The sequence below is a fragment of the Peromyscus eremicus genome, chromosome 1 (assembly GCF_949786415.1).
Source record: "Peromyscus eremicus chromosome 1, PerEre_H2_v1, whole genome shotgun sequence".
Taxonomy (NCBI): domain Eukaryota; kingdom Metazoa; phylum Chordata; class Mammalia; order Rodentia; family Cricetidae; genus Peromyscus; species Peromyscus eremicus.
This window is the reverse complement of record NC_081416.1, coordinates 23,354,507-23,378,641: the sequence shown is the minus strand read 5'-3', so window position 1 is coordinate 23,378,641 and position 24,135 is coordinate 23,354,507. Positions and strand designations below refer to the sequence as shown.

Sequence of the window (24,135 nt, the reverse complement as noted above, 5' to 3'; positions counted from 1 at the left end):
CGAGTGCAAAGTGCAGGGGACGTGATTTCCTGTCTTAGCTCTGCCAGCCTTAGTCTGTGTGAATCTCTAAGGCTCAGCTTCGTAAGCAGTGAAAAAAAAAAAAAGAATTTTTTCTTAGGCAAAGGTAATCGAGAGAATCCAAGGGGTATGGCTGGTGTGGAAACTCTGAGAACCGAACTGTCAAAATCCCTTCAAAGACACCTGGGAGGATACTGCAGAGCTCTCCCTTCTTCATCTCTGCAGAGTTGAGACTTGTTCAGTTTTTGTTTTTTCCCTAAGCACACCTGAGTCAAATAAGAGCTTCTATTTAGTGTGAAGCCTGTTGTCTTAGGAACCAAATCAGGATAATTAGAGGTTGTGGGGTTGGTTTTATTTTGCCCTCTGGATAGCCTCAGTGTAAGCCACAGAAGACCACAATGGTCGACAGCTCTCATCCCAAAGCTCAGTTCTCCCATGTGTGAGGTACAAGATACAATAGGTCTGCTATGCTCCCAGACTTCCTTTATCCATTAAAACAACAACAACAACAACAACAACAATTAGAAATAAAAATCCCTGCTCTAAGTGTTTGTAAAAGGGCATTTAATGGTAAAATATGCATACATTTACTTAGTTAATTACTTGATACATGTTGGGTCAGTTAAAATGTGCACATTTTCCAAGTGGTGGCCCACACAGGAATCAGAGGCAGTAGGATATTGGGTTTGTGGACAGCCTAAGACGATATGCTGGGAGGAAAATGACTCCCCCAAATCAAAGACATCTGAGTTATAAAAGACATTTTCTCTTTAAGCAACTCTCATGTTGCCACAGAATGCTGAAATCTTGCATAAGACTTTCAGTTTCAAGGAGAGTATCCTAATGTATGAGAAGCATCCCTGGCTAAACAGTATTTTATAGACTAGGGATAAAGTACATGGATTGCCTCCAACATCCTAAATTCCCAACTGGTTCCCAGTCTAGAAGCTAGAATGATTTTTGCACAAATAATTTACTTCAGGTTCTGGAGAAACGACTCAATATCCACTGTGCAAGCATGAGGACTTGAATTCAGTTCCCTTAACACCCATGTAAAATCTGGGCTCTGTAGTATGTGTCTATAACTTCAGCGCTGGGTCGGGGCAGAGACAAGAGGATCCCTGAAGTTCACTGGCCAAACTGGTGATCTCCAGGTTCAGTGAGGAATCTGGTCTCAAAAAAAGAAAAAAAAAAAGGTGTGATTGAAGAAGACACCAGAGGTCAACCTCTGGCCTCTATATACACATGCATATGCACAAACATGCGTGCATACCCAGATGCATACATGAATACACATATTTATTTCATTGTACCTCAATTCAGGCTTCAGGCTGCAAATGGAACCAACCACCTAGGGTGTTGAAACACACCCCCCCCCCAATAAAAAGCACAACAGCAACAATAAAAAACCCACAACAGCACCTGGGCCAAGTTCAACTCCAGACTAGTGATAACAGCTTGGGGGGGGGGGCAGTGAGCTTGTAAAGAGCAGATTTCGTGTTTTTCAACAGGCCAGAGTCCACTGAGAAGAGAGATAAAAGTGCACCTCGCTGATTGGTCACTTATGCCTCAGAGGCACATGTTGAGTTAGCTAGCATTATAAAAGCTCTGGACTGCAAGCTCACAGGTGTCTCCCTAAGAAGAGAAGGCTGCCATGGAGCCAGTCCTCGTCCTGGTGCTCACTGTCTCCTGTCTGCTTCTCCTCTCACTCTGGAGACAGAGCTCTGGGAGAGGGAAGCTCCCTCCTGGCCCCACTCCTCTCCCATTTATTGGAAACATCCTGCAGATAGATGTGAAGGACATCAGCAAATCTTTTACCAACGTAAGTATGCTTCCTGCTCCACAGTGACTGGAGAGCAACAATTACTCTCTGCTGTTAAAGGCAGATGGTTAAACTATGTTACTATAAGGCAGTTGTGCCCTGTGGATTATCATATTTGGTTTGTCATTGTCAGAAATGATTAAATGAGATAATGTATTTGTCCAGAGTAGATTTTTTTTTTTACATTGTAAGATTATATATACAATCTTACATTGTAAGTCCATATAACAAACAGGTACTTTTTCTCTGTTTCATGGTCCTTAGCTATGACTTTTTGTAGGAGATAAAAGGTAATGGAATTGCTTTGAGCACTTACTGCAGAAGCCATCTAGGTATAATTTAATTTCTTCAAAGAAACGAGTTATGTCTGATACCAAGGAAATCCGAGTCAACACTAAACATATGTGAATGACAGAACTAGTGAGGTCCAGTGGGGACATCAGCGTTTCTGGACTCTGTGTAAAGCTGCTGTGACCTATGAATGAGCAACATGGAAGAGATTGCCCTTCTCTGGGATACCGCAGTGCGGGCACTATTGCTATCGGTCGATCAGTCAGTAATGTCAGGATTACAACCTCCTGGCATGACACTCATCTAGGGAGAGTTTTAAGATGGTAGGCTTCCGGTATTTATCACAGAGTGACTGAGTCAGACCCTGTGGGAAGAGCCCAGCAGAGTCCTGAAGTGATGTCCTTCATAGTTGAGTATTTGTTTCAATGTGGACACTGGGAACTGGGTAGTTGCTCAACTATAAAAGATCCACTGAGCAGGGGTCAAATCTTGAGTCTTGAGTTTTTACCCATGGAAAACTAAAATGAATTTAAAAATTTTTTCAGCATTAACTCTCTTTATCTGTAAACCCACAGATAAACTTATTTCAAAGTGTCATACTTCTGACAATTTGCACATTATTTGCCTGGCAATCTCCTGGTAAACTAGACTTGTGTTGTACTTGAAAGCAATAACAAACAGCTTTTTATGTATTGAATCCAACTAAATTTGAATTTGTGGTTGGCAAACTAAAAATGTGGAGAGTAAGATGTGGTGATATTGTGTTCCCCAATATATTGTGCACCCCAATAAACTTATCTGGGGTCAGAGAACAGAACAGCCATTAGATAGACATAGAGGCCAGAAAATGGTGGCACTCACACCTTTAATCCTAGCCTTCTGGAGGCAGAGATCCATCTGGATCTCCGTGAGTTCAAAGCCACACTGGAAACAGCCAGGCATGGTGACTCATGCCTTTAATCCCAGGAAGTAAGGGCAGAAAGCAGAAAGGTATATAAGGTGTGAGGACCAGGAACTAGAGCCTGGTAAAGGTTTTAGGCTTTTGAGCAGCAGTTCAGCTGAGATTCATTCTGGATGAAGACTCAGAGGCTTCCTGTCTGAGGAAACAGGATCAGCTGAGGAATTTTCGAGGTGAGGAACCTGTGGCTTGTTCTGTTTCTCTGATCTTCCAGCATTCATCCCAATAATTGGCACCGGGTTTGTTTTTATTAATAGGAATTTTAAGATTCATGCTACAGTAAGACGCCAATATCAGCCTAGATCTTCTAGATTCTTCTGCTGCTATATACGTTTTCTTTTTTATTTCCAGTTCTCAAAAGTCTATGGCCCTGTGTTCACTCTGTATTTTGGCAAGAAGCCTTCTGTGGTGGTGCATGGATATGAAGCAGTAAAGGAAGTTTTGGATGACCTTGGAGAGGAGTTTTCAGGAAGGGGTAGCTTCCCAGTTGTCGAAAGAATGAATAATGGCCTTGGTAAGTGTGCATGTGCACATATGTGCATGTATGTTCATGCATGTGTATGCTGGGCAGGGATGATGGGGATGAGATAGGAAAAGCTCCTTGACCAGGGAGCCAAGTGGCAGTCAGAGGCCAGTTCCTCTTCCTTGTCTGGGGTCTCCCTTCTAGTTTCCATTTCCTGTCTGGTAGGAGTCATTTTCAGTAATGGAACAACGTGGAAGGAGCTCCGGCGCTTCTCACTTATGACTTTGAGGAATTTTGGGATGGGGAAGAGGAGCATCGAGGATCGCATTCAAGAGGAAGCGCAGTGCCTTGTAGAAGAGTTAAGAAAAACAAATGGTGCGTACCTGTTTACCCTTTTCAACACTGCTGCGGTAGCCAACTACCTGGGCAGTGGTTATTAGCTCTCATGCTAACGCCCAAGACAGAGCTGTGCTTATCTGTCCTAATGTCTGTACACACTGACTGTGCATACAGTGTGGTCATAATACTCATCTAATTTCATTCTGCCCCAGCTTGTTTTCAAACTTGAACATCATGAAGTTAGAAAGTTTGAGCTTCATAAAAGAATTCACATGGGGTAATATTTTCCTGTAAGTGTAATTATGACCTTATTATTTAGAATATTTCCTTGGAGAATATTTGTCCAGTGTGCATGGTATGAATGAGCCCATCATATTTTCATGGAATATGAGGAAGTGACATGTTTTGTCATTGAGGTGGTTCATATCTGATTGGTCAGCTTTAGTGACACAGATTTGCCTCATGAGCCATGCCTGCAACTTCTGTCAATAATGATATTTATGGCATTTTAAATTTTCTTTTACTTAGGCATCTTTGAGTGCTATTTTCATCAGTTGTGTTTACTCTGTAAACAAAGGGCTGTATAAAAACTATTTAAAAACTATCAGTGGTTATTTGATGTTAATCACTATTTGCTATGCTATTTCATATCTCTTGTGTAAATGTGTGCTATGATGGAATTCTGCTAATATGTAACATGCATGAAATTATTTATTTAACCTATTTCAACTACTGTCAACTCTACCCTACTTTCCCCTAATTGTAAGTTAGTTTAAAGTCTATCCTTTGTTATATGCTTGTTATCTATGTTTTAATTTTCTATATTTTACAACCTTTGATTCATAGATACCTTTGAAATCTAGAGAGGAACCTCCACTTCCAGGCTTAGCTATTTACCAGACATAGAAAACATGCCTTTGATTTTTAAAGGAGCCTAATCATAGCCCATTCTCCAAATGTTTCCTTTATCAAATTCTCAAATGACAGTACTGTGTTTTCTTTGCCCCAGGTCACCCCCCAGCACGGTATGGGATCCCTAAGAGCATCCTTGTGGTTTAGATGCCTCTGGGACTACTCTATCAATGAGGCTCACTCAGTGTTCCCACCCTGCTCCATGCCTTCCTCCTGTGAATGTCCTAATGCCCTGCAGGCTTTACAGCAGGCAGGAAAACAAAACAAAACAAACAAACAAAAATGATCCACAAAGAGACTAGAGTGAAATTCGGCTCAGCCCAATTTTATTGTAACCAGCTCTAGACCAAGACTTCTAGAGTCTGGCCCAGATCAGTTTACTTTAGCCCTATTTAAGCAAAGCACAATTTTGGAAAAATGTATTCGGATAACAATTAATGCAGTCCCAAGTGCACAACAACTTACACTGAGATTCCTTACAAAGTACTTTTGGCTTCTTTCACAAGAATGGATACTGTTGACCCAGAGATAGTGCCCAAGATTTAGGGTCTAGGGAGCTTGATTGAGGTAAACATAATGCCGTGGGTGTTAGGACTGGCCTGGCCTTAAGATAACATAGAAGTCACTTAGGCTGATGTAAAGCACATATGATATTACTCAGTTGAGAATGGATTTTATGGTCTAAAAACAATGCTCAAGATTTAGGGGGAAAGGTCTGGGATAAATAAAAACATAAATTCTGGGAGAACAAAGCCTATCTCACCAGGCAGAAAAGGATCCCCAGGTTGTAAAACTACATCATTCCTGGCATCCCAGGAAGAGCAGCTATACACCTCATTCCAACGAAGAGGTAAGCTGTGTGTTTAACTTTCCTGGTTTCCCCAGTGCTTATCTGTGTGTGCAAGGCCTTTGTGCCCTCTACAGTAATGTGGTTTCCTGACCTCTCTGACTGCTTCTGCAGACCAACCCCGACGCTGACCCTGTGTGAGGTGGTTTGTCTGCTCTTGGGCACTGTAACCACCAGTCTATCCTATGGTTCTCGTCTGATTTGTTGTCCTCACCATATCTGAATAAAAAGGAAGTTCTGGGTGCATTGTAAACCACTAGAATTTTGGCTTGGAACTTTTATGGTAATTATTTAACCCTGATGCTAGCTCTACTCATAAAATGCTTGTCAAGGTGAATTTAGTTTTTCAGCTTGTATTTCAAGTTACTTGGAATTTTAATTATCTTTCCTAAATGTAAGAATAGATTAGAAATCAGATCAAAAAATTTATTGAGATTTATTTATTTTCAATTTTACTTTATGTATATGGGTGTCTTGACTGTATGCATGTCTGTGTACCACAAGTGTGCCATGCCTCCAGAGGACATGGTTACCCTGGAACTAGAGTTGTTTATGGTTGTGAGCTCCCAGGTCCTCTGGAAGAGTAGTCAATGCCCTTGACTGCTGAGGTCACTCTCCAGCACCAGAAATTAGATTTTTTTCAGTCTAAAATGCACACACACAAATCTTTTTTTTTTTTTTTTCAAGACAGGGTCTCATCCTGTACTCTGCCTGTCCTAGAATTCAGTATGTAGACCAGGCTGTCCTCAAACTCACAGAGATCTTCCCGCTTTGCCTCCGGTGTGCTGGGAATAAAGGTGTATGCCACCGTGCCTGACATAAATTAATAATTTAAATTTAAATTATTCCTTATCTTCCAAGACAAAGTAAGAGTTTCCCCTTTTTCTTCCTTCCTTCCTTCCATCCTCCCTTCCTTCCCTCCTTCATTTATTTATTTATTTATTTTTAGTAAAAAGCTGAATATCTTGGTGTTTTACCTGAAAAGGAGTCTGACATCACATCTGTTAGCTATACAGGTTTCTATAGTTTTCAATTCCATCTCCTTTCTTTACATACTTTTCATTCATTATGTACATTTCATGACATCTATGGTGTGAATTTGAGGGCTCTTACACATAATGCTTATTGGTGATTCAATTAAAATCTGATTTTGAGATAGCATCTCACTCTGCAGTCCAGTCGTTTGCCCTCAAGCTTGCCTTTCTCTTGTTTTTTTTTTTTTTTTTTTTTTTTTTTTTTTTTTTTTTTTTTTGAGACAGGGTTTCTCTGTGTAGCTTTGCGCCTTTCCTGGAACTCACTTGGTAGCCCAGGCTGGCCTTGAACTCACAGAGATCCGCCTGGCTCTGCCTCCCTAGTGCTGGGATTAAAGGCGTGCGCCACCACCGCCCGGCCCTTTCTCTTGTTTTGAGGGCAGGGATTACAGATTGCTACTCGACACTGACTGAATCGTCAGCATTGTAGTTAAATATGCCAGTGCAAAATAAATATTTCTTCTGCTTTTATTTCTTATGACCAAGTTGACGTAAATGATTAACAAGTTTAAAAAAACATACACTCTGTTGATGGCTATATAGGGTAATAGTCCAGGATTTCAGTAGAGGGTAGACTTTATCTAAATAAATTAAACTGGTATACCTGGTGACTAGGAGCACTGTTTCAAAAAAACCCCAAAAATCATATATTTTCTTTTTCAATATTGAAATGAAGAAATTAAAGGATTTCATTTACTAATGTAAACTCTATGTTTGTCCCATTTGGATTTACATTTGAAATGACTTTTTAATTTCACTTTTATTTTAGACAAACAAATCTCTGAGAATCGGTGGTTGGTTTTTGTTTGATATGAGTATTTCTGCTTATTTAAATTTGCTCTGATGAATGCATGCATTTCCTGTAAACTTTTTCTCCTTGGTCTTCTTCTCTGCTGGCTGTGGACACAACTCCTTCAGTTATTCCTTGGATAGAAAATGTTTCTGGACTGGTGTTTTCTTCCTTAATTGTTTAGAAACTTCAAAGAGAAATGAAATTCTACACTGAAAACTTGAATTTTTATGTGTTTTTAAAAGTGGTCATGTGTTTTCTTAGAACTTAACTTACAATGTGTACCCAAAGAGTGATGTTTCCACAGGGAGCAGATGTTAAAGATTTAGCTAATGATTATTAAGCAAGTTAGGATTTAAAAAAAGAAGTAATATGCTAATTGGAAGTGTGTGGAAGTTCTTGCAAATATGCTAATTTTTGTGTCAATACTTCCTTAGAGATTCTAAAATTATTATTGGTTTTTTTAATCCAAAGATAAAGACTTTACATGTATGTTTTAATGGTATTGTTCCCAATCCTTCAGGCTCACTCTCTGATCCCACCTTCATCCTGAGCTGTGCTCCCTCCAACGTGATCTGCTCAGTTATTTTCCACAATCGTTTTGATTATAAAGACAAGAATTTTCTTAACTTGATGGAGAAATTAAATGAAAACTTTAAAATTTTTAACTCCCCATGGATGCAGGTGAGACAAAGATGTTTTCTTCACAACAAATCATTTATCTTTATTTCTCTAACAAATTAAAACTTTCACTTTAGTTCAATGTGTCTAATTTCTAGGCATTCACCTCAAAGCTTGGTATAAAGAATTTTGTTGGAAAGCAGAATCAGTTTCTGTTACCCTTCCTCTCACTCCTCCCATCCCGCCACCTTAGTTATTCAGGAGGCTAAAGTAGATGAAGGAAAAATAAAGGAGAGGCTGAAGAGAATTCTTAGTGTAGAAAGCTTGTGTAGTGTGCACAAGGCTCTGGGTTTGATCCTCAACACAACAATAACAAAACGAAGCCATAAAGGCTACTTTTTACTTTTTACCACTATTTACAAGGTACCATTGTTAAGGCCTCTATCAAGCCAAGGAGACAGGTGGGATGAGGGCAGACAAAATACCACAAAGCCTTTCTACGCTCCCTTTTTTTTCTTTTTTAAAATATATATGGATTGTGCCTGCATACCTTTCTATGCATCACATGCTTGCCTGGTGCCCACAGAGGCCAGAAAAGGGCATCAGATCCCCAAACTGGTGTTAATAGAAAGTTGTGAGCCACCATGTGGGTACTAGGAATCGAACCTGCATGGGTATCTAAGCTGGTTCCATTTCTTAGTTCTTGTGAATAGTTCAACAATAAAAAACCCAACTCAGCATTTTATGGGTAAATGTTTATACACTCTGTGTTGAATTATTTTGTACAACCATGCAGTTATCTTCCAGGCAGGATTTAGGACATGCTGGCACTGACTCTCCAACTCTCAAAAGGGTGAGAGAGAGCCAACTCAGATCACAGACTGTATGGCTAACTGCAGCCAGCAGAGGCCTCTGCTGTGCAAAGAAGGGAAAGGATTGAAGTAAAGAAGGCTCTTGTGGGCTTAGCTTCATGTTCAATATAGGCTCCATATCAGCACAAACTGTGGGAAAGATAATAGTCCACATGTTCATTTGACCCTGGCTCCTGACACACTCTATCTCCAAGCTTCGAGAATCCAGAAAGAAGTCACTTCAGTATGTCATTCTTCTTCCTCCATCCCCTGTGCTACTCTTTTTCTTTAGAAATAGTTTTGCTTTATCATATTTTACTTTATTTTACTTTGGTTTCTCGAGACAGGGTTTCTCTATGTAGCCCAGGCTGTTTTGGAACTAGCTCTGTAGACCAGGCTGGCCTCAGTCTCACAGAGATCTACCAGTCTCTGCTTCCTGACTACAGGGATTAAAGGAGTGCCCCACCCTGGCACTTTATCACATTTTAAAGTTATTTTGTTTTTGTGTTTTTGTGTACATGTATGTGGTACATGTACATATGTGTATGTATGCATGTGTATGGAGTTTGGAGGACAAGCTTCCTCAGGATCTCTACCTTGTTTTAGGGACAGAGTCTCCCTCTGGCCTGAAGCTTACCTACAGGGTAGACCAGCTGGCCACAGAGCTCCAAAGATCTGCCTGTTTCTGCCTCCCTGTCTCTGGGATTACAAGCATGGGCACCCATGCCCAGCTTCTTCACATGAATTCTGAGAACTGACTTAGATCCTCAATTTGTGCAGCAAGTGTTTACTGATTGACTCTCTTGTCATCACCTTGGACTGATGTTTTTTTTTGTTTGCTTTTCTGCTCGAATTTTTAGAAGACTCTTTTTAAAAGCAGTCTTAGGTCAACAGCAAAATCCAGTGGAAGGAATAGAGGTATTCCAACAGCTTCCAGTGAGCTCTGTGACATTTGATTGTTCTTTATTCTCAGCCCTCAAGGATATCTCAATTTTTAAAAAATATTTATTTTATTATTATTATTTTGAGAATTTAATTTCATAGATGAGTACTGTGTTTTCATAATTTCCCACACTCACTCTCTCCAGCTCTTTCCATGTCTCCCCATTTCCTCTCAACTTTATGACCTCTTCTTCTTTAATTATTGTTTAGTAATACATATGGATATATAAATACATGTAATGCTCATATCTGTATATGTTTAAAGATGACCATTTGGAACTGGATACCCTAGCAGGGGTCTCATCTCTGGACAAGACTGATTCTCCCACTTTTAACATCCATTAATTGCCTCTGGTTATTCATCTAGGGGTGGGACCTCATGAGACTTCTCACATCCATATTGGTCAACTGGAATTGTCACTGTGCAGGTTTTATATAGTTGGCCGTATTATAAAGATCCCATGAGTTTAAGTCCCTATCATATATCAAAGACACTCTCTTATATATAACCTGGAGTAACCACAGAAACAAGGGAAATAAAAAGAATAGCTCAGTTTTAAATAGCCATAATATCTGTCTTAAGACTGTGCCTGGCAAGTGCCCTTCAAGATCTATCTGCAGAGGAATCATTCTCATGAAATTTCACAGCTGAGTTTGACCCCTATGTGGTCAGTTTTCATCTTTGATAATCTTGGTCAACATAGTGGACTCTTTTATATTTAGTTAAATGTTCTTCACCCAAATGACCACCATCTTTTTTATTCGCTCTACCTTTTAACTATTGCTTGGCATATGATGAATATGACTTTAATACATGTTTATAATTTAGGACTTTTTTTTTGAGATGGCGTCTCATTATGCTACCTAGATTATTCTCAAACTTATATACTCTGGTGATTCACTCACATAAGCTTCCTGAGTAACTGGTCTACAGATCTGAGTGACTACATTCAGCCTAATGAACATATATTTTATTAATTTTTAAGGTCTGCAATGCTTTCCCTGTCTTACTTGATTATCTCCCAGGAAGTCACAAGAAAGCACTTAAAAATTTTGCTGAAATAAAAAGTTATGTTTTGAAACGTGTGAAAGAACACCATGAAACACTGGATATCGATAATCCTCGGGACTTCATCGACTGTTTCCTGATCAAAATGGAACAGGTAAAATGTTATTTGTTGGCTTTCATTTTGCATTTCATCAATCATTTCTATTCTTACTGGGGAAATCTAACTTTTTAGGCAAGAAACACTTGGTAAGCACTTTAGGTTCCTATTGTGGGCCTGAATTGGACTAGCATTATTTAAGATTTAAAACTGAATTGTTAAGTAATCAAAATACATGAGCATCATTTAATAAGTTTTTTGAGGAAAGGGAATATACATTACAGGTAAGTAGGACATATAAATGACTTAGAAAATACAAATTATCAAATATTAAACTAAAAAGTGGACTTGGTCATATAGGAGAATGATAAACATGAGCATAACCTGGCAGTCTTCATTGGTGACTTGGGTTTGTTACTAATGAGTATTTATAGTGAGGCAGCAGGAGCGAGAATTTAAGATGTGTACAGTGAGGTGATGAGAGGCTTAGATGTGTGTGGTGGCATGGAGGGAAGGTAAGAAGTTTAGCTGAGTATATCCAGAAATGATTCAGCACAGACAAGCAGGTAAAGATGTCCTTGAGGTACTCTGCACACATAGATGTCAGAATGAAGAGATTTGAATCAGTCAGGTATTTGTTTAAAACAAGAATGCAATGATTATGCTACCAGGGGGATCTCACTGAGTTCAGTAGGGTGATATCTGAGATGAGAATGGAGTTCAAAGACCAGCTACAAGGCCTTTCCCTTCTTTGGACTGGCTGAATGGTAGTCTGGATTATGGAAAAATAGATTCTGAAATAACATTGTCATTAATTTTGGCTTATTCTCAGCCATCTTGAATTTTAATCTATCTCATATTTTAAAAACCCACCAGTTTATTGATGGGTGCCTTGATTGTTTCCAATGGGTACTGCTGCAAATAACAGGAAAGCAGGCATCTCTTTGACTTATTAATTTCAATTAGTTTTTGTATGTATAATGAAGAGTGGGATGGCTGAGTCATGTTCATTTCATTTTTACTCCTTTGAGGAAATGCCTTACTATTTGCCAAGATGACTGTAATAATTTATATAAGAATAGCAATGTGCAGTCTGCACATTGTCTGCACCTTCACCTGCACTTACCATCTTTAAAACAGTCTCCCCAGTGATTAGCACCTTTAGGGGTACTTGCCTGACTCTACAAAGCAGCCAGTTCCCCCTATGGTTTAGAGAACCACACAGATGTTTATTTCCCTCTGCTCCAGAGTCACTTAAAAGAGTCAACTTATTGGGAACCTTTGAGATAGAGTTCCTTCAATTATGGCCATGTCCTTCCTTCACTCAGAAAAATCTGTATGTTTGGACTTTCAAGGAATTTTATGCTACTGGGCATGGTGGTGCATGCCTTTAATCCCAGCACTCGTGAGGCAGAGGCAGGTGGATTTCTGAGTTTGGGGCCAGCCTCGTCTACAGAGTGAGTTCCAGAACAGTCAAAGTGACACAGAGAAAAACTTTGTATCAAAAAACCAGAAAAAAAAGAAAGAAAGAAAGAAAGAAAGGAAGGAAGGAAGGAAGGAAGGAAGGAAGAAAAGATGGAAGGATGGAAGGAAGAAAAGAAGGAAGGAAGGAAAGAAGGAAGAAAGAAAGGAAGGAAGAAAGAAGGGAAGGAAGAAAGGATTTTATGGTAGTGTCTTTGGATTGTCATTACTGACCCAATATACTTTCAGTCTTCTCATTTGGTATGAATATAAATAATTTCTCAGATGACAAGTGCTGTGGGATATTTGATCACACTGTGATACCCCAAGACTGTGTTAATAAAGTTAACCTTGAAGCAGGGAGCAGAGCCAGCAACTAGTTGACAAGAATTCATCATAGAGAGAATGGAGGACCCAGAACACAGATAAAAAAGGCACAGGAAAGAGTAGGAAGGGACTTGGAGACTCGTGGATGTTTTTTCCTTCCTTTTTTGGTTTGGGAAGTGTGGAGAGAAGGTCAACTGGTCGCTTCTCTGCTGCTTCTTTGATTTATCAGGTTTTCATCCCAATATCTGACTCTCAAGTCTTTATTGGTAACAGAACAACATGGATAAAAAGAGAAGTGTGTTAGGCTCTAAACCCATTCTGTCTTTCCTTCAGAGAGATAGGTGGAGGGAGACTTGGAAGTCTCTTATTCAATTTTGTATCACACTTGAAAAACTCTCTTGCTGGGTACAGTGGTGCATGCCTGGCATTTGCCCTGCTTACACTTAGTATATTAACATTCATGTTGATGTTAAAGATTTATTATTATTATTCTTAAAATTATACATAGGTGTGTGTGTGTTTGTATGTGGGTTTGTACACACTCGTGCAGGTAACCTCTGAGGCCAGAAGTGTTGGATCCTTTGGTGCTAGAATTACAGATGGATTTACAGAGCAGCCTGATGTGGGTACTGGGAACCGGTCTTGGGTTCTCTGGAAGAGTAACAAGTGCTTTTAACTGCTGAGCCATCTCTCTAGCCCTCATACAGATGTCAAAATACTCATGTTCCAGGTGGACCACCTCCATTGCGGTAATATATTTTAAGTAAGAAGGAATGAGAAATGTGTTTATCAGTGGGTTCTTTTCTTATGTTATTAGTGTGACATGTTTTTTTATGGCTTAACATAGCTATAAAAAGGTCTGAGAAATTGGATTTTGATGCAAGGAAGAAATAAAGGCATAGAAATGAAGACTGGATCAGGTAATTTACACTCTCTGCCATATTATGCACTTGCTGTAATATTTTTACTACACCCTTCACTTTCTAAATTTGCGTATCTGTAGAACAACCTGTATTTTTTGCACTTGTTGCAATTTAATATAATGGTCACTATCTAAATATCAAATAAAAATTCCTAGGAAAAGAACAAGCCACACTCTGAGTTTACTACTGAAAGCTTGCTGGCTACTGTGACTGATTTGTTTGTAGCTGGATCAGAAACCACAAGTACCACCCTGAGATATGGGCTCTTGCTCCTCCTGAAGCACACAGAGGTCACAGGTATGACTCTGACACATGTGAGGCAAAGCTGGACTTCTTTAGACATCTCTGAAAGAAGTTTTAATATTGATGTTTCTGTGTCATTAGATGTCATTTGTACACATGATAAGATAAAGATGAGACCAATTTTGACAACAGAGAAAATGAGAGAGGAAAGTACAGTTACTGTGAGCAGTAGTCAGACAGCAAAGCTCCAAATCCAATGAGAAGATCTCTGGGTACTGTCTGGAGTGTATATGTTCCTGTGTGTATGTGTTGTGTTGTGTGTGTCTGCATGTGTATGTGTGTGTGTATGTGTGTGCATGTATAAGTATATGTGTATGTATGCGTGTATATGTGTGTGAGTTTGTATATTTTGTATGAAGTGGTCATAGGAGTGTAATTCATCTCTATTGTAAAACTGCTCATAAATAGTATAGTCAAATAATAGAAATAGTTATTATTTACAAATGTGAACAGAAACTACAGACAACACTTCTAGAATGTCTCAAAGTAAATGATTTTGGGAAATGTAAGGATTAAAAAAGGATGCTAAATTTCACATATGCAGAAATATACATTCAGATATTAGTATTCAATTAAAAATTTTTTATTTATTGATTTTATGTGTATGGATTATGGATGTTTGTCTTTGTTTAGGTTGTTAATTACAAATTGTTATTGGTCATAATCAATATCTTTCTAAAAGAAGAAAGGGGGATATGATATGATATAAAAATATAGGATATAGATAGAATATTTTCTTTAATTTTGCCAAATATAAATAGACTAGATATTGTAACTGTAATTCTTGCTTGATACCTGTTTGTTATATGTATTTTTACTATGTTAAAGTTAAAACCTTCCTTTTTAATTAAACAGAAAAGGGGAAATGCTGTGGGATACTGCTTTTGTACACTGGTTTAATAAAACACTGATTGGCCAGTAGCAAGGCAGGAAGTATAGGCAGGATAAGCAGACAAGGAGAATGCTTGGAAGAGGAAGGCTGAGTCAGGAGACACCAGCCTGCTGTTCAGGGAGCAGCATGTAATGGCACACAGGTAAAGCCACAGAAAACGTGGCAACATATAGACTAACAGAAATGGGCTGAGTTTAAGTGTAAGAGCTCATTAGTAGTAAGCCTGAGCTAATGGCTGAGCAGTTTTAATTAATATAAGCTTCTGTGTGTTTACTTGGGTCTGAGTGACTGCAGACTGGGTGGGACACAGGAAAACTTCAGCTACAGCCTACATGTACATCTATGGACTGTGTGCATGCCTGGTGCTTACAGAGACCAGAAGAGGGCATCAGATCTCCTGGTACTGGAGTTACAGTTGTGGGCCACCTGTGGGTACTAGGAATTAAATGTGGGTTCTCTGGAGGACAGGCTAGTGCTTTTTTTTTTCTTTCCGAGACAGGGTTTCTCTGTGTAGCTTTGTGCCTTTCCTGGAACTCATTTGGTAATCCAGGCTGGCCTCGAACTCACAGAGATCCACCTGGCTCTGCCTCCCGAGTGCTGGGATTAAAGGCATGTGCCACCACTGCCTGGCTTCAGGCTAGTGCTTTTAACCACCAAAACATCCGTCCAGCTCCAGGATTCCATTTTAAAGCATGACTGTTATTTTGATGTAAAATTAATTTTTGTTTTGTGTTTTTTCTATAAGACAGTAATTATTAGAATTCATGTGTACAAGACATTTACATATTGAAACAGTTCATCATTTCTGTGTATTATTTATGCTGTAAATAATGTACCTGTCTGCACAGATTATGCCTACATAGTGGGAGAGTTTTCTGTATTATAACAATTCTTTAATTCTAAGTGTGCATATGGCTGATACCTTTATCACACTTCATATAGACTTGAATTGTTAAGACAAATGTACCATTTCTCAATTGTGTCCTATCAGCAAAAGTCCAGGAAGAGATTGATCATGTAATTGGCAGACACAGGAGTCCCTGCATGCAGGACAGGACCCGAATGCCTTACACAGATGCAACAGTGCATGAGATCCAGAGATACGTTAACCTCATCCCCAACAATGTGCCCCATGCAGCTACTTGTAATGTTAGATACAGAAATTATGTAATTCCCAAGGTAAGCTTGTTCCTCTGACCCTGCACTTCAGTTATCTTGTAGTTTCTGAATTCAAAATATGGTTTCAATCCTCCACCAACACAAAACAAGAGAAGTTCAGGACTCCTGTAGGAATAGTTTTATGACTTCTTCTTCTTCTTCTTCTTCTTCTTCTTCTTCTTCTTCTTCTTCTTCTTCTTCTTCTTCTTCTTCTTCTCCTCCTCCTCCTCCTCCTCCTCCTCCTCCTCCTCCTCCTCCTCCTCCTCCTCTTCCTCCTCCTCCTCCTCTTCCTCCTCCTCATCCTCTTTTGGTGGGATTTCACTGTGTAGCTCTGGTTAACCTCAAACACACAGATTTGCTTACTGCTTTATGAAACATCTTATTAGCCAATGTCTTCCAAATATAGCCTTCTTTAATATATTTGGGATTCTGTTTATATTTCTAAGTAAATGTTAAATACTCAGTTTGTTGATTTTCCAAAATGCTTATTTGAGACTTTTTTATTGGGGTGATTTTAAATGCAATAATTTATAAATTATTGATGCTTTAATGTGCCAAAACTTTCAATTTGTGGGTTTGATTATGGTCCCAACTTATCTTACCTTTCCTTAATTTTCTCAATATTGTTTTGTTTTCAGTACAATGGCTTCTACATAGATTACCCCTTTCCAGAATGAGAGAGATTTCTGAATTTATGAATAAAGTGTAAACTCTTTAAAACACTTAAAACTGCTATTTTTGTTAACTAGCTGTGTGAGCTGTACACTGCTGAAAGGGTGTGTATGTTGAAGTCCCCTGCTTTGACTATAGTAGAGTCTATGTTTCCCTCTAATCTTAATAAGTTAAACTTTTATATTTGGCTGCTCTATGTTGTACCATGCATTATGTTGGAGATACATATTATATATAATAGCATACAATATACAATTAGAGTTATATGATATCATCTAGGTGTATGCTTATATATTATAATATATAATATAATTGTATATATTCCTCTGGCTGAATTAACCACTTTACTATCATATAATGACCCTTCTTTGTCTCATTTTTTTGATCTTGTCTTAAAGTATATTTTATTTAATTATGGCTACTTCTGCTTTATTTGGATTCCACTGCCTGTACCATGTTATTGCATCTCTTTCAGTTTATATATATCACTCTAAGTGAAGTAAGCTAACAATATGGTTTTTTTGAACATTAAGTTTCTTATGGTGTGATATTTAAATTTGAGAATTCATCTATAGTTAGGGTAATCATTGACAAACAATGTCTTCCAATTATCATTTATTTTCTGGTCTAATTATAGCTTCTTTATTCCTTCTCTCTTTTAAAATCTTCTTTTGTGGCAATGTGGTTAACTCAAAAAGTGTGTGTGTTTTGATTTCTTGCTTATTGAGTGTGTGTGTCCACTATAGATTTTGCCTTGTTTAAGAAAACATATTTTGATTTCATCATGCTATGTTGAAATGGCAAATTAACATGCTGATAAAGTTTAAAAAGAGATAAGCAAACAAACAAACAAACAAACAAAAAGGAAACAGAAAATAGCCCAATAAAAGCTCTGTACCTATAGTCTCTTGCTTCCTACATTTTGTGCATTTTAAAACTTTTGAGTCAGTGTTTCACTGTTTGGCTGACACTGTTTCCAGTCTTTTGAGTTCGGATGATTCCCATTTCTGTCTCTCAGTGCTAGGCTATGGGTGTGTGTGTGCTCATGTATGTTTTGAAAATTTGTCCTTTCTACTTCCCTTTCTTTGCTTTATAGTGCTAAGGATTGAACCCAGGGCCTTCCACATGTCAGCAAGTGTTGTTCCACTGAGCTGTGGTCCCACAATTTGATTAGGATGCCATATTTTTATCTTCTTATATTGCCTATATTTAAGCATACTTATACAGTTATGATTTTTGACTGTTTTTTGTCTTTCATACTAAAGATATGAATGATTTTTGTTTCATTCTTTTACAATGTTAGAACCTTTTTAATTTATCTGTGATTTATTGTTAACCATGAGCTCCATACATTCTCATGTTTTTTCTTATGAACTGATATCTCTTTTACTTTGAAGAACCCCCTTAAAATTATGTAGGTCTGGTAGAGATAAAATCTCTTTTTTTTTCTAGAAACTTTATTATGCCTTCTATAGTCAAAAGGTTTCTCTGGTCCCACCCAGCCCCACAGTCCCACGGCTGCTTATAAAACAATTCCTCAGAGGCTCAATATTATTTACAAATTGTATAGCCTATGGCAGGCCTCTTGCTAGCTAGTTCTTATATCTTAAATTAACCCATTTCTATTAATCTATATTTTGCCACATGTTCTTTGGCTTTACTGGTTTGCTGGCATGTTGCTCCTTGGGCAGCAGGCTGGCATCTCTCCAGACTCTGCCTTTCTCTTTCCTCTCTCTCTCCTTGGATTTCCCACCTGCCTCTAAGTTCCTTGACATAGGCCAAAGCAGCTTATTTATTAATCAATGGGAACAAACGTATATTCACAGCATATAGAAAGACATCCCCCAGCAGCGTTCATTTTTTTTTTAGGATTAACTTGGATGGATATAGTATTCTTTTTTTTTTTTTTTTTTTGGTTTTTCGAGACAGGGTTTCTCTGTGTAGCTTTGCGCCTTTCCTGGAACTCGCTTTGGAGACCAGGCTAGCCTCGAACTCACTGAGATCTGCCTGGCTCTGCCTCCCAAGTGCTGGGATTAAAGGCGTGCGCCACCACCGCCCGGCTAGTATTCTTATTGTATTATTTCATGAATGAGATATCTAAGACAGTATTGAAAGAAGCCACGATAGCATCCTTGTTTCTTTCATTGTTAATTTTTAAAATTAGACTTAATTATGAGTGTGTGTGTGTGTGTGTGTGTGTGTGTAGGTCAGAGGACCACTTGCATGAGTCAGTTCTGTCCTGTCACCTCCTGGGATAGGATCTCATGGTCAAATTCAGGTTGTCAGGCTTGCACGCAAGTGCCTTTACCTGCTGAGCCATCTTGCCTGAACTTCCACTCATTGAATTCTTATCACTTACTTTTATTTGTTATTTTCAGGGCACGGATTTAATAACATCACTGACTTCTGTGCTATACGATGACAAAGAATTTCCCAACGCAAAAATATTTGACCCTGGCCATTTTCTGGATGAGAAAGGAAACTTTAAGAAGAGTGACTACTTTATGCCTTTCTCAACAGGTGATAAAATTTATTTCTATTTGTACTTCAGGTACAAGGTAAACTTTTTTTTTGACACTATGTTGTCTAGACTGACCTCGGATTCTGAATTCATTCTTCTTGTCCCAGCTGTCTGAGCATTTGGCACTAGAGACATGTGTCACCAGGCCTAATTCCACAAAATACAATTTTGAGATAAATTGGATCATCCATCATGTACTCAGGGACAGGCCGGTTTGCTCTTTGTGCCTCCTCAGGAGTAACACTCCCAGTGCCGATACGTGTTCCTCAGTCATAGCACATCCTCATTAGTGGGGCTTTGAGAAGATCAGCCTATGTTTTAAATTGAGAAAACTAGAATATAGGTCAGTTGAATTTTGCTTCCGCATTTACCTCTAACTTTCCTAAGTGCTCCTCTTGGAAGTGAACCTCATTTAGACTTTCCTCACCTGCATGAGAAAAGTATCTCAGTCCATTCCCAGACAGCTCTGAGAACCCAAGTGCCCTAGAGAATATAATGGTCTCTGAAGAGACTCACTTCTGAGTTAGGGAAGCAGGTGAGTCAACAGGGCATGGCAATCCAATTGGATTAGTGCTGTGAGGGAGGGAAGCATGGGTTTCTGGTGAGGTCAGAGGGGAAGTTGCTCACATCCCGCTCTTTCATACCCACAGGAGTATTCTAACAGGATAGAGGGAAGTTGGCTGACTCATAGGGAGGAAAGAAGTGTAGCTGGAGTTTTCTCTCTGGGTCCCGCCAAGCCTCGGCAGTCTGACAGCCCACTTATAAAATAAACACACAGATGCTTATATTATTTACAAACTGTATGGCCATGGCAGGCTTCTTGCTAACTGTTCTTATATCTTAAATTAACCCATTTCTATAAATCTATATCTTGCCATGTTGCTTGTGGCTTACCGGCATCTTCACATGCTTCTTGTCATGGTGGTGGCTGGCAGTGTCTCTCTGACTCAGCCTTCCACTTCCCAGAATTCTCCTCTCTCCTTGTCCCGCCTATACATCCTGCCTGGCCACTAGCCAATCAGTGTTTTATTTATACAGAATGATATCCACAGCAAAGAAGTAAGAAAAGAAGAGGAGGCAGGGAACTGTACAGAGGAAATTAAGTACAGGAGGGGACATTTTCTGTAGATGCAGGAGACTAGAACTTGACAAGAATACAGGCTGAGAAAGACCTTGGAAATGTGAAAAGACACTCTGCAGTGATTCCAGAGCCTCTAGAGTTTCCTTTACTTATGATCCTCCACCTTGGATGTCCAATCTCAATCCACATTATGTGTTCTGGGTCTCCTGACACAGAGTCACATTCATTTTTGCCATGTGTTTTTGTGACTTTCATGTGGGTCTGCATTACACATTTTCATATGTGACAGATTGAGCCCTTCTTTTTAGGGAACTCAGATTTGGGCAGGGAGGCAAAAGATGACACAGCATAATGTTCAAGTAGTCCACACTACTATGGAATCAGGGCCAGTAAGGAAGCCTGGAAGTCAGGGTCACAAAGGATCATAAAGAAATGGCACAGAGAGTGGGTCTTCAGGAAAGTATCAGAGCAGAACTTCTTAGACAAATGGTGAAGCTTGAAGCTTTCTGTATGGTGTTGGAGACTGGGGAAGGGAGTGGTGAATGGAGCTGAGGAAGAACAGTCATGACATTGAGTATCAGACAGAAAAGAGAATGTGAAGGTCCAGGCTAAGTCATTTGGATCTTGCCTCATAGGGCAGATGCAGGAGATGCATCTGAAGTAGGGAAATTATAGATATAGACAGGTAAGCTTGAATAGGCACAAATGGAAACTTAGTATTTGAATCTCCTTAACACCTCCACCTTCAGCCATTAGAGCAGTAGTGTAGCTAGAGTTTTCCTGCCTGGCCCACAGTCAGGGCAAATCTCTGTCACCCACCAGTCCCGCAGCTGCTCAGACCCAACCAAGTAAACACAGAGACTTATATTGGTTACAAACTGTATGGCCGTGGCAGGCTTCTTGCTAGCTGTCCTTACAGCTTGAATTAATCCATTTCTATAAATCTGTACCTTGCCACATGGCTTGTGGCTTACCGGCATCTTCATATGCTGTTTGTCATTATGGCAGCTGGCCGTGTCTCTCTGACTCAGCCTTCCACTTCCCAGCTTTATTCTCCTCCTTATCCCGCCTACACTTCCTGCCTAGCCAATGGCCAATCAGTTTTTATTTATTGACTAATTAGCAACACATTTGCCATACAGAACATCCCACAGCACTTCCCCCCCTTTTTTTTTTAACAAAGTAAAATTACATATAATTTGGGAATTTGGGCGTAGCTTCTCTTACTACTTCCTGCTGGAGGGGGGCGCTATATCTTATGGGGATACAAAGAAAATTTTAGGATCATGGAGTAGTCCATGAGGCTGTATTGTCTGAGCCAGTTGCCTTGAAACCATTCTGGATGTTGGATCCTCTGGGCCATGGTGTCATCGGAGACCTTTCAGGGGGTCTTGGCTGGTCAAACCTGATGTATCTTAATCTTGAACAAATCCATAGCCTCTGGCTTTCTGTGGGAACAAAAGATACTCTTTTCCAAAGCAACATATCCTTAAATCCAAATTTTGAAGTCAAGGTATTTTTAAAGTATACGTATTGGTTTAACTCAACAGCTTTTACAATCAAATGTTTTTCTGCAGTTAAAAATCCCAAAGACAACACAATCCAGATTCTCTGTGTAATATTCATCTTTACGTGGCTTATTTTTTATATTAATTTTACTGTCTCTTTAAAGACTTTATTTTTTAAAACTATGTATTTGTTTATATAACTGTATATATCACCCTATATCACCTTTTTTGTCTCTTTTAAGCCTACATACATTTTACTCACATTGTAAACTATTACATCTGAATCTGTCTTATTGTGAATCTGTTGCTTTAACCTGCAGCAGCTGTGGCTGCTGGCTCCGCCCACCTCAGCTTCCCAACATGGCCGTGATACTTTACCACTGGCTCTGGGAGCTATCGTGGGTCTATGCTTTTAGCCAAGCAGCGTGTAGCCCAGAAACCTCTTTTTTTGTTTTGTACTAGCAAAGTCTAAATCCACCATGCAGCTTAATGTGCCACTTGCAGAGGCCTCATTCCCGCCATACTGCAGGTCGTGCACATACGCCAGGAACTCACAAGTAGCTCAAACCAGCAGCGGCTGCTCATTTGAGAGAGACAATTAGGAACTGTTTTTAGCTCCGTTTTAGAATCTTTTTTTTTTTCAGGTTTTAGGTGGAAACTCTTGCCACCACGTTGGACGCCATTTGTAGCTAGAGTTTTCCTGCCTGGCCCACAGTCAGGGCAAATCTCTGTCACAGTAGAGTGAATGTGTTGCTAGAAGATGGATGCCAACTTGAAAGGTTAAAGGATAGTTCTAGTGTATGATTTGTTGATGAAGTTGTGATATAGAGCTTATAATAAATATTTAAAGAATGAAGGCTGCCTGCTAAAACCAGTAGATGACATTGTATCCAATGTTGTGTGTATCTCTGTTCATTCTGTCATTCGGTGTTTGACTCATTCACCATTTAAGAATCAAATACTTAACTGACTGCCTTTATAACAGTTCATGACCTACAAAAGGAGGGAATCCTCTGTGTTTGCTTTTGATTTTCAGGAAAGCGGATGTGCGTGGGAGAGGCCCTGGCTCGCATGGAGCTGTTTCTGCTTCTGACCACCATTGTGCAGAATTTTAATCTGAAATCGTTGGTTGACACAAAGGAAATTGACACTACACCATTGGCCAGTACTTTTGGCCGCGTACCACCTTCATACCAGCTGTGCTTCATTCCTCGTTAAAGAACAGACTGGCTGATGCTATGCAGGTGTCTGTGACTTCTTCCTAGAGGCATGGTCCACCTCCTTCCCACTGTTAGGAATACCTCTCTCTTTTACTCTCTCATATCTCTCCATTCCCTCACAATCTAGTGAGCATCCATCCTTCTTTAAGAAGATTTTCATGAGTTATCATGCAAATTCACCCACTGCCCCCTTCAGTCTGTAACTCTTGCATTGACCATGACGTGTACTGACATAAATGCTGAATTATTAATATGCTGTGAGTGTAATACGGAACAGTTCAGCCAAGAGCCATCTCTGCTCTGCTTGGTTCAAAATAAAAAGAGTTATTAACAGAAGGGTCATTTTTCAGGCTTCTTTGTGCATAGTGCATATAAAGAATGAAAAAGTATCTTCAATGTTTTTGATCTTAGCCATTCTGACAGGTGTAAGATGGTATCTCAGAGTCGTTTTGATTTGTATTTCCCTGATGACTAAGGATGTTGAGCAACTCCTTAAATGTGTTTTGGCTATTTGAGATTCTTCCATTGAGAATTCTCTGTTTAGCTCTGTAGCCCATTTTTAAATTAGATTGTTAGATATTTTGATGTCTAGTTTCTTGAGTTCTTTATATATTCTGGAGATCAGCCCTCTGTCAGATGTGGGGTTTGTGAAGATCTTTTCCCATTCTGTAGGCCGTCTTTTTGTCTTATTGACCATGTCCTTTGACCTACAAAAGCTTCTCAGTTTCAAGAGGTCCCATTTATTAATTGTTTCAGTGTCTATGCTACTGGTGTTATATTTAGAAAGTGGTTTCCTGTGCCAATGCATTTGAGACCACTTCCTACTTTCTCTTCTATCAAGTTTAGTGTAACTGGATTAGTATCATAATGGAATATTATCTTTCATCTATTAGATAGGAATTATGAAATTAAAATGAAACAGAAAATATATGAATTGGTAATAATGAGTAGGAATTGGCATTCAAATTGGCAACTTTTTCAAAACCTGGGCTGCTATAGTTGCATAGGCTTATTTTGTGGCCTTCTATACTGGTCTATCAGTCTACATGTCTGTTTTTGTGTCAGCATTATACTGTTT

The 24,135-nt window shown here is 39.2% G+C and overlaps 1 protein-coding gene across 1 annotated transcript; it reads left to right on the top strand.

Annotated features, from left to right (window-relative positions):
* Positions 1–1,672: 1,672 nt before the first annotated feature.
* LOC131896365 (cytochrome P450 2C55) lies at positions 1,673–23,055 on the top strand. Its single transcript, XM_059246976.1, has 9 exons — positions 1,673–1,840; positions 3,441–3,603; positions 3,778–3,927; positions 7,995–8,155; positions 10,872–11,048; positions 13,858–13,999; positions 15,889–16,076; positions 19,106–19,247; positions 22,874–23,055. Exons 1-9 carry the CDS (start codon positions 1,673–1,675, stop codon positions 23,053–23,055), a joined length of 1,473 nt encoding a protein of 490 aa, XP_059102959.1.
* The last annotated feature ends 1,080 nt before the right edge of the window (positions 23,056–24,135 follow it).

Excerpts from the sequence above, each read along its gene's own strand:
- LOC131896365 (XM_059246976.1), top strand. The coding sequence starts at position 1,673 with ATGGAGCCAGTCCTCGTCCTGGTGCTCACTGTCTCCTGTCTGCTTCTC. Across the intron at positions 3,604-3,777 it reads AAGAATGAATAATGGCCTTG|GAGTCATTTTCAGTAATGGA; the intron begins GTAAGTGTGCAT and ends CCTGTCTGGTAG. Across the intron at positions 14,000-15,888 it reads GAAGCACACAGAGGTCACAG|CAAAAGTCCAGGAAGAGATT; the intron begins GTATGACTCTGA and ends GTGTCCTATCAG.